This window comes from Chiloscyllium plagiosum, unplaced genomic scaffold (genome assembly GCF_037043375.1).
Source record: "Chiloscyllium plagiosum isolate Xiang-an unplaced genomic scaffold, Cpla_swu_hap1 HiC_scaffold_37, whole genome shotgun sequence".
NCBI lineage: Eukaryota > Metazoa > Chordata > Chondrichthyes > Orectolobiformes > Hemiscylliidae > Chiloscyllium > Chiloscyllium plagiosum.
The window spans coordinates 18,925,902-18,941,115 of record NW_028270175.1 but is presented as its reverse complement, the minus strand read 5'-3'; the positions used below and the strand labels follow the sequence as shown (position 1 = coordinate 18,941,115).

At 42.1% G+C, this 15,214-nt stretch overlaps 1 protein-coding gene across 3 annotated transcripts in view; it reads left to right on the top strand.

Annotated features, from left to right (window-relative positions):
• The first annotated feature begins 2,030 nt into the window (after positions 1 to 2,030).
• The window catches only part of rnf207b (ring finger protein 207b), a 37,152-nt gene continuing 23,968 nt past the window's right edge, over positions 2,031 to 15,214 (top strand). Inside the window, exons 1-6 of one of the 3 annotated variants that reach the window (XM_043675979.2) lie at positions 2,031 to 2,147; positions 8,706 to 8,896; positions 11,653 to 11,785; positions 12,790 to 12,934; positions 13,795 to 13,876; positions 14,688 to 14,763. In XM_043675979.2, the coding sequence (XP_043531914.1) occupies positions 8,706 to 8,896; positions 11,653 to 11,785; positions 12,790 to 12,934; positions 13,795 to 13,876; positions 14,688 to 14,763 (627 nt within the window). In that variant the 5' untranslated portion in view covers positions 2,031 to 2,147. Of the gene's footprint in view, positions 2,148 to 4,932; positions 5,417 to 8,705; positions 8,897 to 10,317; positions 10,842 to 11,652; positions 11,786 to 12,789; positions 12,935 to 13,794; positions 13,877 to 14,687; positions 14,764 to 15,214 lie in introns of those variants that run through there. The other 2 variants (XM_087980418.1, XM_043675981.2) reach the window with 2 other exon arrangements.

Sequence of the window (15,214 nt, the reverse complement as noted above, 5' to 3'; positions counted from 1 at the left end):
TGCAGCCTTGGCCTCAACTAATAGGACAAAGAAAGGCACAGATGAACAAGAGGTCAGAACCAGAAGAATTCAGAGATCCAAAGGGGTTTTTGGGTTGTATGGATGTGCACTGACACAGCAACCCTGAATGTTACATAATGTAGCAATGAATTTGAGCACATGCAACATTCTGTGAAGGTGTTCACTTGCTCAGCCGCACAACAATCTTGAAGGGAGAACACAGTGCAGTAAACAGACAGTCCACAATAAAGAGAAATTGAAAGAAAGATTTACTGGAGGAATGGCACTGATAAGGACGAAGGGATGCCATGAAGGGATGTGAACACTACTTAAGCCATTGGTAGACCGTGAGTCAATGCAGATCAGCATTCACAAGGGATGAAGGGTACTTAGTGCAACTTAGGCAATGGAACCAGAGTTTTTTCCATAAGAGTAGAACAGAGTTTATTTGTCATTTCTACCATATATAACTGATACGGTAAACAATGAGACAGCGTTCCTCCAGGTCCAAGATGCTAATAGACAAAACAAACTACACGATCATACAAAGGGTGGCATAAAGTGCATATGAAGTGCAAAACATGCAAATTACAGTGTAATAAAAGAATGATAATTAATAGACATTGTTATAGCAGCAATTCAAAGTTGTGTAAAGAATGAGTTGATATTTTTATAGTGTAGACAATATGGAGGCTGACTATTGTGGGGAGGCAATGGCCTAGTGGTATTATAGTTGAACTGTTAATCCAGAGCCCCAAGCAACATTCTGGGTTCAAATCCTGCCATGGCAGATGGTGAAATTTGAATTCAATAAATATCTGGAATCAATCATCTAATGATGACCATTAATCCATTTTATAAGGTGGCTCTATGGTTAGCACTGCTGCCTCACAGCACCAGGTACCCGGGTTCGATTCCAGCCTCGGGCGACTGTCTGTGTGGAGTTTGCACATTCTCCCCGTGTCTGTGTAGGTTTCCTCCGGGTGCTCCGGTTTCCTCCCACAAACCAAAGATGTGCAGGTCAGGTGAATTGGCCATCCCAATTTGCCCATAGTCAGAGGGAAATGGGTCTGGGTAGGTTACTCTTCAGTGGGTTGGTGTGGACTTGTTGGGCCGAAGGGCCTGTTTCCACACTATAGGGAATCTAATCTAATCTCAAAGGAGCATTGGAATAGTCAAATCTGGAGATAACAAATACATGAAAGAATATTTCAACAATAGATGCGATGGGGCAGTTGCAGAGATAGATGATATTATGGAAATAGATGATCTTTTTAATGAAACAGATATGCATTTGAAAGTTCAGCTCAGGATCAAATGTGACATTGAGGATATGAGCTACCTGTTTCAGCCTGAGATAGCATCCAGAGATTGAGATGGAATCATTTAAGCTTAAATGCTGGACATGCAGTCTGACAATACAGAGGCAGTGGAGGGGTTGAGAGAGGTGTTGAAGAGGTAGAGCTGGGTATTGTTCATGTACCTGTGAAAAGGAACCTGACTTCATGGCTTCAGGTGAAGTTGCTTAGAGGTAGCATGTGCAACAGAAATAGGAAGAAATACTCAGAGAAAACCTTGGGGAATTCAAAGTAACAGAAGCAGAAAAATAAATCTTTGCAGGAAATTATCTGGCTATGACTGAATAGATAAATTATGGAGACAGGCAAGGTCTGTCCCACCCAGCTCAATTACATTGGAGAGGCTTGGGAGGAGGGCAGTGTGGTCCACCTGTCAAAGACTGTGGAGAGATGCAGAAAGATGATGGTAGCTGGTTTATTATGGTAATTGTCACAAAGAATGTGGCTTTGATTAGTTTATTTTCAGTGCTGTGGCAGAGGTGGAAAGTTGTTTAGAATTGTAGGAAAAATGTTTGAGACATGTAAAGTGAAATGAAAAAAACGTTTCTTCATACATAGTAATAAAATTCACCATCATTTCTGCAGTAGCACTTTGCTGAAATAAAACATACGAGGGGAAAAAAAAACAGAAGGCCAAATCCCAAACCAATCTCCAGACTGCTGATAATCCAGGAACTTTCCAGTGAAGGACACAAGTTCATGAGTCCCTGACGTCATTGGGCAGCTGCTTTCTAAAAGAGCTCAAAGATTTCTCTCATACCAGCCCAAGGCCAGAGAGACAGAATCAAGGTAAGGAGAACACAACCGAGTCCCAGATAACATCTCCAGCTCCTCTTATTAAAATCACTAATGTCTGGTGTTGTAATAAAATGTGCTGTGTGATGTGAGATGGATGAGTGTCGTTTCAGTTTGTGATGTTTGTACTTGCTTGGAGATCTGTTGGTTGTTTCTTTCAGTGAGCCTGTTTTTAGCATTGGAATATAGCACAGTAAAATATTGCTGTGAGAATAAGGTTCACAAGTATATCTTTAGAATATTACTAAATTGAAGCAGAATTCAGACGTTTAGTTAATTTCCATTTCTCGCAAATGATGATTGAAACAAACTATTGGGCTTATTGCATGCTGAATATTTACTGCATACACTGATGTGTTTTATAATATTACAATTAATAAAGCACATCATTATAATCTGACTAACATTTGTGAAGTAATTATTAAACAGCATCATTCTCAAAAAATTCTCACTAATGGAGCCATGAAATAATTCAATTGCAATTTTACTTTTTTAAAAATAATGCAGATAACTTTAAAAATATAAATCATAATTTTTTTAAAAATTGATGACATTCCCATGATACATGAAAAATTACATCTGTGCATACTTCCTGTCAATCTTTTCCATTAAGGGTTCTTATGTCCCTATTTATAAGAGAAAGTACCTATATAAACAGTCACACTGTATTGACATCATTCCACCAATGGAGATACGGTACTGCAATGCCACTACTGGTTGGAGGGAACAATTAGAGCAGGATAAGTTTATATAAGTAGTTTTTCTTATAAATGTTGACAAATTAATTTATAATAAAACATAGAAACAAAGATCATGTATGATTTTAGACTGGGATTGAATTACTATGGAGAGGCATGGCTGAGTAGTATTAATGCCTTCTCTCAATCTCAATATGTAAATCCTGCCATAGGGGATGCTGGAATTTGAATTGAATAAAAATCTAGAAATACGAGTCTAATGGTGATCATGAAACCACTGTTAGCTGTTGGAAAAAGCCCATCTGGTTCACAAATGCCCTTTAGTGGAGGAAATCAGCCTTCCTTACCTGATCTGGTCTACATGTAACTTCAGACCCACAGCAATGTGGCTGACTGCTAATTACCATCTGGGCAATTAGGAATGGGTAGTAAATGCTGGCCTTATCAATGATGCCCACGATGTGCCCACATCCTGTGAATGTCAAATAAAAATGATAGCAGAGAAACAGGCTGTTCAGCCCGCCAAGTCCCTACTGGTATTTACATTTCCATACAAGGTTCCTTCAGCCCTCTTCATTATCACCCCAGCAGCACACTCACACAATTCCTACTTAGTCAGGTGTTTATCCAGTTTCCCTTCAGTCCATCTATTATTTTAATCCATCAAATATCCAAATAAAAGCAAAATACTGGATGTTGAAAATATGAAACAAACACAGAGAATACTGGAGAAACTCAGCAAGTCTGGCAACAAGTGTGGAGAGAGAAACACTTAATGTTTTGAGTCCTGTATGACTTCCAATTCTGAGGAAGAGTCACACTGGACCTGAAACATTAACTGTATTTCTCTCACCATAGATGCTGCCAAACTTTCAGAGTTTCTCCAGTATTTTCTGTGTTTCTTTTTATCTAACATCCAGCTATTTGCCTCAATCTTTCTTGTGATGGCAAGTTCCACATACTAATCATTCTGTTGAGTAGAGAGGGTTCTCCTGCATTTCTTATTGGAATTATTAGGAACTCCTGTATTAATAGTTTCTAGATTTGAACTCACTACTATTGGAAACATTCTCTCTACTTCTACCCTATCATAATTTGTGGGCGGCACGGTGGCACAGTGGTTAGCACTGCTGCCTCACAGCGCCAGAGACCCGGGTTCAATTCCCGACTCAGGCGACTGACTGTGTGGAGTTTGCACATTCTCCCCGTGTCTGTGTGGGTTTCCTCCGGGTGCTCCGGTTTCCTCCCACAGTCCAAAGATGTGCAGGTCAGGTGAATTGGCCATGCTAAATTGCCCGTAGTGTTAGGTAAAAAGGGGTACATGTAGCGGTATGGGTGGGTTGCGCTTCGGCGGGTCGGTGTGGACTTGTTGGGCTGAAGGGCCTGTTTCCACACTGTAAGTAATCTAATCTAATTTCATATGCCAGGTCAATCCTCAGTCTCCTCTTTTCCAGAGGACAAAAGAGGCCTGCTCAGTTATTCTTGAGAAGCATATTTTCTCATGGGCATGGGCGTTGCAGGCAGGGCAGCATTTATTGACTGTCCCAGTTGCCCTTAAGTAGGTGGTGGTGAGTTGCCTTCTTGAACCGCTGCAGTCCACCTGCTGTGGTTGACCCACAATGCTGTTAGGGATGGAATTCCAGGATTTTGACTCAGCAATACTGAAGGAATGGTCATATATTTCCAAGTCAGGATGGTAGATAGTACACACAGCTGCTACTGAGCGTCAGTGGTGGAGGAGTGGATGTTGTGCCAATCAAACAGGCTGTTTTGTCCTGATGGTGTCAAATTTCTTAAGTGTTGTTGGAACTGCACCCATCTGGTCAAGTGTTAGTATTCCATCACACTCCTGACTTGTGCTTGTCAATGATGGACAGACTTTGGGGAGTCAGGAGGTGAGTTACTTGCCGCAGTATTCCTAGCCTCTGACCACCTCTTGTAGCCACAGTGTTTATGTGGCGAGTTGAATTTATGGTCAGTGGTAACCATAAATAAACCAGGATGTTGATAGTGAGGGATTCAGTGATAGTAACACCATTGAATAACAAGGGTGATGAACAGATTGTCACTTATTGGAGATGACTATTGCCTGGTATTTGTGTGGCATAAATGCTACTTGCTACCTGTCAGCCCAAGCCTGGATCTTGTTGCATCTGAATATGGATTGCTTCAGTATCTGAGATGGAGCTGAAAATGTGTTGCTGGAAAAGTGCAGCAGGTCAGGCAGCATCCAAGGAGCAGGAGAATCGACGTTTCGGGCATGAGCTCTTCTTCAGTATCTGAGATGTCATGAATGATACTGAACATTCTGCAATCATTGGTGAAAATCCCCACTTCTGACCTTATGATGGACAGAGGGTTACTGATAAAGCAGCTGAAGATGACTGGGCCTGAGGAACTACACTGAGGAATTCGCGCAGAGATGTCCTGGAGCTGAGGTGATTGACTTCCAACAACCACATTCACCTTCCTACCTGCCAGTTATGACTCCAGCCTGTGGAGTGTTTGCCCCCGGATTCCCATTGATTCCAGCTTTGCTCAGGCCCCTTGATGCTACACTAACAGGTGAGATGCAGGAAGCTTGGAGTATGGCTTAACTTGGTGCCACTATTTAAGAAAGGTAGTAAGGAAAAGCCAGAGAACAGGTGAGCCTGACATTGGTGGTGGGCAAGTTGTTGGAGGGAATCCTGAGGGACAGATTTACATTTATTTGCAAAGGGAAGACTGATTAGGGATATTCATGGCTTTGTGCATGATAAATCATGCCTCTTGATTGAGTTTTTTGAAGAAGTATTGAAGAGAATTGATGAGGGCAGGGCAGTAGACGTGATCTATATAGATTTCAGTTAAGTGTTCGACAAGATTCCTCATGGTGGACTAATTAGCAAGGTAAAATCTCATGGAATACAGGGAAAATTAGCCATTTGGCTACAAAACTGGCTCGAGGATAGAAGACAGAGGGTGGTGCTGGAGGGATGTCTTACAGACTGGAGGCCTGTGATCAGTGGAGTGCCACAAGGATCAGTGCTGGGTCCACTGCTTTTCGTCATTTATATAAGTGATTTGGATTGACCATAAGAGGTATCATTAGTAAGTTTGCAAATGATACCAAAATTTGAGGTGTAGTGGATAGCGAAGAAGGTTACTTCAGAGTACAATGGAATCTTGATCAGATGGGCTAATGGGCTGAGGAGTGGGAGATTGAGTTTAATTTAGATAAATGTGAGATGCTGCATTTTGGAAAGGCAAATCAGGGCAGGACTCAAGCACTTATGGAAATGTCCTGGGAAGTATTGATGAACAAAGAGACCTGCGAGTGCAGGTTCATAGTTCCTTTAAAGTGGAGTCGCATATAGATAGGATAGTGAAGAACATGTTTGGTATGCTTTCCTTTACTGGTCAGAGCATTGAGTATGTTGCCTGTACAGGACATTGGCTGGGCCACTTTTGGAATATTGTGCGCAGTTCTGGTCTCCTCCTATTGAAAGGATGTTGTGAAACTTGAAAGGGTTCAGAAAAGATTTACAAGAATGTTGCCAGTGTTGGAGGATCTGAGCTACAGCGAGAGGCTGAATAGGCTGGGGCTGCTTTCCCTGGAGCATCGGAGGCTGAGATGTTACCTTATAGAGGTTTATAAAATCTTGAGGGGCATGAATAGGGTAAATGGACTAGGTTTTTTCCCCTGGGGTGGGGGAGTCCAGAACTAGAGGGCATAGGTTTAGAGTGAGAGGGGAAAAATATAAAAAAGACCTAAGGTGCAACTTTTTCACACAGAGGGTGATGGATGTATGGAATGAGCTCCCAGAGAGGTGGTGGAGGTTGGCACAATTATAACATTTAAAAGACACTTGGATGGGTGTGTGAATATGAAGAGTTTAGAGAGATATGGGCCAAGTGATGCCAAATGGGACTAGATTAGTTTAGGTCCTAAACTTTAGGATATCTGGTTGGCATGGATGAGTTGGACCGAAGTGTCTGTTTCCATGCTGTACATCTCTATGACTGTGTGAATGTGGCCTTGATGTCAAGGGCTGTCACTCTCACCTCCCCTCTGGAATTCAGCTCTTTTGCTCATATTTGAAAGCAAGGCTGTTATGAGATCAGGAGCTGAGTGACCCTGGCAGAACACAAAATAGATGTCACTGAGCAGGTTATTGCTGAGCAGGTGTTGCTTTATCCTAATAATCTATTGTGAACCTCCTCAATGCCTCTGTATCTTTGTTGTAAAGAGTAGACAAAGTAATCCATATATGGTTGAACATTCTAAATCTGTTTACCTTACTCCAATTTCTCCCATTTTCTATTCATTTTCACATGAAGTCTATGTTTGATCCTGTCTGTTTGTGTGTACCTCCATGGAGATCAACTAGTTTTCCTATAAATACACACTCAAGTAAATGTATTACCTCATGAGAGTTTAATCTAAGCTGGTATTTGAGTATTGCTGAAAAGAGACACATTTGATTAATCTTTCTGTTTTGTAATCGTCACAGTTGAAGGGGAAATCATACATTGTACTGGATAAGAGGAGCCAAACAATCATCAATCTCTACTCGTGCAGAATGAATGTTAGTTTTCCCCGGAATTAGTATTCTTGCAAATTGTCCTGATAAGTACAAGACAGAAAGCTTTAATAAAATGTCCTTTTCAGTAGTATTCAGGTTCTGTAGTACTAAGCCAGAGTAGTAGGAAGGGTCTTGGCTGGACAAGTTTTCCCCTTCAATCACCCGTCGCTGGCCCCTTGCTGGAAAGGATATGTGTGATATTTAATTGAAAAGAAGATCAGGACTGTGTCCAGTGTCCTCTTTCCCGCACGGTGACAATAACCGGCAACAGTCATTGTCAAACTTCCGTGTTGAGAAAGTTGACTGTAATTCAGCACGGAGTAAGTATCCCCTATTCCAAAGCCTGTTTGAGTAATACCGAATCATATGGAGTGGAGCAGTGTAGGACAGGGCTGGGTCGAGAGAACAGTCCAGATATAGGGGAAGGTTGGATGTGGTGGGGAAATGGGAATAAATGTGTAAGGAAAAGTCAGGTGCACAATGAAATTGGATATTGGAAAGAGTCAAATCTAGAGCAGGGTTGTGTATGGTGGGTTGGGATTTGTAGAGGGTTGGGTGTAGGAAAGATTAGGTCTAGGACAGGGTCAGGTATGAAGGAACATCAGGTATAGAATAATGTCAGGTATGTCGGATGGACGGATTTAAGACAGGCTCAAATGTAGGAATGGGTTCGGGTATATAGGAGGGCTGGGTGTAGGATTGGGTCAGTGCTAAGAGAGAGTTGGGTATAGGGGAATTTCAGGCGTAGGGGATGTAGTCAGCTATATGAAGGTTAGATGGGATTGGATGTAGGAAGGCATTGGGTAAAGGATGGGATTGGTGAGAAGATGACGTAGAGTTATTGTCAAGGATTAGTAATCCAGAGGCCTCGGTTTAAAATCCAATATGGCAACTGTAGAAATTTAATTCAATTAATAAAACTGGAGTTGAAAGCTAATGTGAGTAATGATGATGATGAAACAATCATCATCTTACATCATTGTTGTTAAAATCCATCTGGCTCACCAATGTCCATAAGGGAAGGAACACTGCCATCCTCACCTCATCAGGCCTACTCATGACTTCAGACTCATAACTTCAGATCCTTAGCTGACCTCAGAATTGGTCTAGCAAACCATTCACTTCAGGGGCAATTAGAAATGGGCAACAAAAGCCCAGTGAATCCCATGAAAAAGAATAAATAAAACAGTGGGACAGGGTGTGAAACAGGTTTGGGTGTTGGGGAAAGGTGATACATCATTTACGTCTATGCTTTGAAACAATGAGTGATCCCAGAAATTCTATTGCAGATGTCTGGGGGTATCTTTTCTCCCTTGGATAACCTGTACGATTTGGATAATGCAAACTGTCACCCTCTGGTCTGCCACCTCTGCTATGAGCAATATGAACACCCCTGCCTCCTGGATTGCTACCACACCTTTTGCGCCACCTGCCTGCGGGGCAGAGCTTCGGAAGGACGTCTCTCCTGCCCCCTTTGTGGGTAAGAAACATGAAAATGACAGCACAGTTCGCAATTGTTTCCATTTCAAACAAAACTTGCATAGTTCTCTTGAAACTCACTCTGTGAATATTCAGTCCTGTGTGGCACTGAAATGAAGGTTTACATTTATACTTTCACAACTTTCACAAACGTATTACAGACCTTTTACAGTGGGTAAACCCTCTCAAGTGTAGTCACTGTCAGTTTGAGAGTCTTACCAGCAGCCATGTGATTATGCCTAGATAATTTATTTCTAGTGAGAAATGAATATTAGCCAGGGCACTACGGGGAACTCGCATACTGTTCCTCAAAATAATGTTGTGAGATTTATTTACTTCTGTCTAAGAGGCGGACTGGGTTTCAATGTCTCATCTGAAAGAAGACACTTCCAACATGGAGGCATTCCCTCAGTAGTGCACTGGAGTGTTAGACTGGATTCTGTACTCAGGTTTTCAGAGTGGGATGCCTGAGGTGGGAGTTTTCAGAGCTGGGAATGTTGCCGTTGAGCCCTGAGAGAAGATCCACTCAGTCATATGGGGCACGGAGGTCATGGGGCTGACACCCAGTTGTATCACTGTGCTGTGGGGGTAGAGGAAACAGAAGGGTGGGGTGGAGGCGACTACCGATCCAAGCAAGAAAAGGAAAAGGATTTCTGCAGGGAGCCCAACTGGCAGAGGTCAGGCATGAGCAGGAATGCATTCACCTGTGCCTTGTGTTAGCAGCCCTCCTGGGGTGTTATAACATGTTACCTGGAGACAGGAATCCCATAGGATCGATTGGAATGTCTATTTTACAGCCCATTCAGTGACCCACAGAGAGTAAAATCAAGTGGGAAGTCAAACTCCAATCCCCAGTTTCTTACAGGGGAAAGTCAGATCGATGTCAGTGTCCACACAGGCTGAGGTGGAGAAGGTGGGTGGTGGCTGTTAAACAGCACCTTCAGTACAGGAGGAGAGATAAAGACACATTCCTCCTCTTTTAGATCTAAACTTGCTGAAATCATCCAGTTATCAGCCATTCAACCCTAATGAAGGGAAAGTATCAATCACATTGTCAAGCAGCTGCACAATAGAAGGCAGGCTACTTTTAGAAAGATTGGAATGTGAGGCAAGTCAGGTTCATCAGAGAGAGATAGCAAAGGCATCCAATCCCCGTGACAATAAATAAAGGGTTTGCTAAACTAAGAACACCGTGAACTCCAGCACTGACCAATTAAAGGATAGCTGTACAGTCCCATCCACCACCAACTCTCCAAACCCCGCCTTCAACATCCAAGAAAAATATAAACAGAAATAAATGTTTGTTGTTCAAGAGCCCTGGTGTTTGTGTCTTTTGGGTTGTGACCCCGTGAGATATTTACAAGGTGATCTGATACTCCAGTCAGTTTTTAATTTTAGATCTGACATTATAAAAATCTAAACTCATGGGATTAAAAAAAAACATGTTGGTGAACAAATGATTTATTTCAGGAATTGAATATACTTTTTTAAATAATTTCCAAAGTGGTGCCAAATTCATTGTTTTGCGAACACAGTTCGACAATGGGTATTATCATGAAGGTCAGTGAGCTGAGGCCAGGAGCTGGGCCAGTGTGCAGCGTAGGCATAGCTCAGGGCAGCTGGAGCCCTTTCTCATGAAATTCAATCCCCCATAGGTGACAGACTGACTGTGTGTCTTTTTTAGTCGCTCTGCTGCCTCCCTCCCCAACCTGGTGTACAATTTTGACCCTGCAAGATCCTCCAGTAAACACTGATTGCACTCAATAGTCCGGCAATACTGTCAATACTGTCCAGTATTTGGGACATTTTAGTGGTGGGAGGGGTGTGGAGTCTGCAAGGAGGTTGGAAGGGGGGAAGCAGAGTTGGGGAGACCACACAAGACGTAACCTGGATGATTTAATCTGTGGAGGATCAGACATGAGGCTGGATATCACAGACGATCACAGGTGAGAGTTCTCATTTCTTTCTGCAATGTTACTTCCAGCGTTGTAGATTGTTGTTTTGATGAACCTGCTGTTTGACAGTGGTTAGCCAATGAGCTGGATGGGATTTGTTCATGTTGTAACTGAATAGGGGACATAGACTCGATTTTCGTTCAACGTCAGTGTCACATCCTTGATCACAGGTTTGAAATGGGGTGAGGGAGAAAATATGGAATGGATTGGTAGGAATTGATGGAAATAAGTACCTAGCCTCCTCCAACAATTACAAAACACCAAGGAGCCATCCACACAAACATTAGTTTCCAACACAGTGCATTGACAATTATTCTTCCCCAAAGCAATCCTACAACAGATTAATCTGCCTAAGGAAATAGTCACAGCCCTATCACTCAAACTCTTCAAAGCCCATCTTTAGATTCTATCTATTTATAAGTTTTCATTATCAAAATGATCATCGCAGCAGCTCACGCTTGGTTTAATTATTGCTGTCCGTACAATTCAGAATATTAGTCTGTGATGTTGACACAAGTAAAACAGAAATACGTTGTCATTCTGACTAGCATGATGACTAGTAAAGGGACCACTTCAATTCACTTCAATATTTCAGTTGTTGTTCAGTGGTAACAGTTTCTCTGTTTGAGGTCATAGCTTCACTCCAGAAAATGCAACCCACAATCCAGACTGAGCACAACAGGGCAATACTGAGTAAATGATGCGCTATTGGCTGTCATCCTTTAAAGGAGATGTTAAGCTGAGGCTTTGCCTGCCTGCTGTAGTGGAAAGAAAAGATCTCACAAAGCTGTTTGTATTCCAGACGTCTGTCGATTGTGAAGGGCACCAGTGGGCTCCCAAAGGTAGATCGCTTGCTGAAGTTCCTGGTCGACAGCTCAGCTGACAATGAAGAGATTGTGCAGTGTGCAAACTGTGACTTTGAGTGCAAGAAACAGGTAACTGGGAGGTCCTGTGAAACCACTGAGAGGGCTCAAAGAGGTTGGGCAGAATGGAATTCTGGGGTTTTCACTCCTCCTGTCCTGCAGACATCGTCTATTTCATGGTACAGTGCTATATTGGCACCAGCTAACATTGCTTAAGGAGCCACGTGCAAACCTAGAACCTGAACCTTTATTCAGTTGTGGGCTACATCATACTGACATAATCTTTCAACCAGATTCAATATAGCAGAGGTGAGATCAATGGTCATCCTTCAAATACTTCACTGTTCATTCTAGCTAATGGAGCGTAGACTAGGATTAACCACACATTGGGAACTCAATCTGCTGAACTTGATGCTGTAGGCTCAATTCCACAGTCTGTGCTGAGTTGGCTCTTCTCAGTTTTGACAGGAAAAACATTACTATTGAGATATCCTTCACTGGATCAGGAGACTGGGGACCTCTGTGCTCACTGATCCTCATTAGTTCCAGTCCAGCAACGCCTTGATTTTAAATTCTTCTAGTCCTGTAACCTTCCAAGTTCTCTGTGTTCCTCATTCCTGACCTCAAATCCATCCACAACTTGCTTCCCTTTACTGTTGGCAGCTGTGTCTTCAGCTGTGCAGGTCCCGAGCTCCAGGGTTCTCTTCCTAAAACAATACTCTCTCCCTCCTCTTAAAGAATACTTTAATAAAACCTGTGTCTTTAATCAGTCTTTTGATCAGCTGTCCTATTACATCTATATAGATCAGTGTTAACTTTTACTACATTAAAGAAGCTAAAGAAATCACAGTTGATTTTGTGAAGTGAGAATATTTGGTAGTAAAACTTTGATTATTACTCAGTAACTCCTCATACATGTGGTACGCACAGCAGAACTGGTCTCCCCAACCGATGCCTTAGCTCAGCTTACAGAAAAATTTTGTGTGTGTGTGTGTATACACACAATATATTTTCCAAGCTAACCCTCAGCAATTAGCTCCTTGTAGTGTCTGATGCTCTCACTTTGCCTCTTGCAGGACGCCGCTGCCATGTTTTACTGCAACACGTGTAACCAGCCACTCTGCAGCACCTGTCGTGAAGACACACACAGAGCAAAAATGTTTGCCCGCCATGAGATTGTAACTCTGGCCAAACGCACCAAGGCGCTGCATAAGAAATGCTGTAAGGATCCCCAGTCCCAGGCTCGGAAAGCTGCAAACTCATTACAAATCAATTGGCCTGTTTCCACACCGTAGGGATTCTATAAATTCTATAAATTGTTGACAATGAAATTAAAATGGGATGGGGCTGGGTATGGAGTTGTAGAAATGGATAATCCACAAGTCGTAGATTAATAACACAGGCAATGAGCATTCAAACCTGGTTTAATTTTGGCTTTAAACATTGAAATTAGCATACTGGTGTTGGATTATTGTAAAAATTTACTTGGTTGATAAAATCATCATCCAACTAGTTGGGTTTGCAAACACCTGATTCCATTCTTACCTATCGAGTTGTAGCCAAAGATTCACATTTGAGCCTTTTCTGCCCATGCCTGAACAGTTTCCGCTTGTGTTCCCCCAAAGTTTCTTGGCTTTTTTTTTGTTCTTTAGGCTTAACTTCATCTGCAAGCTCCCCCATGGTGACATTGTCCAAAACATGCCAGTTCCTACATGTACACTGACAACACCAAGCTCTACCTCACCACCATTTCTCCCAACTCTCCGCCGTCTCTAAATTATCAGTCAGCTTAAGCAACATTCTGTAATTTTTCTTTCAGTTTATTTCAATTAAATATTGAGAAGACAAATTATGTTTGTTCCCTGTCAAACTCAATTCTTTTATAGTCAACTTCATTCTCCTCCCTGTTGTAGTCTCGCAACATAAGGTATGAATAGAATCAGATTGTACAGGAATAGAATATCAAAGTGGTTAAAAAAGATAGTTATGATCTCACTGAATGACGGAGTAAACTTGAGGAGTCTTATAACCTAATCCTGCTCCTATTAACATGTTCTTATGTTTCCCTCTTGTCTCTTTAGCTCTTCACGAGGAACCGTACATCATGTTTTCCACAGAGAAGAAGTCCATGCTCTGTATCAACTGCTTTCGGGACATGCAAGTGTGAGTCAGGCATTTGTGGACTAGGACCCACAGAATGTACAGCACAAAAACAAGCAATTCAATCCCATACAAATATCCAACTGGTCCCGTTTGCTGGTTGAGACAAGCAATGTCTCCTTGCGAGTGACTCACCGACCAGGAGGGTTTTTAAAAATTCATTTGTGGGTCTTGGGCGTCGCTTGTTGGCCAGCATTGATAGCCCATCCCTATTTGCCTTTGAGAAGGTGGTGGTCAGCTGCCTTCTTGAATTGCTGCAGTCCACCTGCTGTGGGATGACCCACAATAATAGTAGGGAGGGAATTCCAGGCTTAGTTCTCTCTCTGACCTGAGACAAAATGGGACTAGGAGAAACTGCAGTTCTCTGTGCTAGGGAGGAAAATCTCAGCTAAATCTCTTTAGCAGGTACTGCAATTTGAAGTAAGAAGCAAGGGTGTTTTTTTTCTGGCTTTACTAGCAATGGCCTACAGTTGGCACACTGGTTGGTATCAGCAAACTCAATGTGTGCCTGAAATCACAGAACTTCAGGTATGTATCACCCCACAGTCCTGCACTCAGCTGAAGTTTACCCCCTGAGCCAATAGGTAATATTAGCAAAATACTGAAAAACTGGAAATCTGAAATAAAACCAGGAAATGGTGAGAAAAACTCAGAAGGCCAGGCAGCACCTGTGGAGAGAGGAATAGAGTCAATATTTCCGCTTGGTAACATTGAAAGCTCTATAGACATCTCTTGAAGTAAATTTACATGTAAGATGTTTTGCTGCCTCTCTTGAGCTGTTCAAATTTGACACTAACTTTATCTCATTGCTCAGTGAAAGTCGAGCCCACTGTATTGATATTGAGACTGCATATGTGCAAGGCTGCGAGAAGCTGGACCAGGCTGTGATGGTATGTGGATTACAAGCGGGAAAGAGGTATAGTTAAGGTTGCTAACGCTCCAGGATTGTCCTGGCCTCTCCAGAAATTATAGGCCAATCTCCTGCACGCTGTAACACATGCTGAGTCATTTAATGGCTTATCATTGGTCAGAGTAGGCAGCAATTTGCAGATTGCAGGGAATCTTGCAATTCTAATTTAAATAATTAAGAAAGTAATATTGGGGAGGAAGCTTTACACTTCTGTTAATTTCAAAACCATTTTATTGCTAATAATGTAGGATCCCTGATTTAAAAATATGTTCAGTGTCTGTGAAAGTTAATTGCTCATGGCCATTGCTTTATACAAATAGAGGTAGACAGTAATTGTTTCATTTTTACACATCAACAGTATTAATATCTATACAAGTTTTCATTTACCTCTCCTTTTTATTCTTTACCATCTCCTTTACTGAAGCATCTGA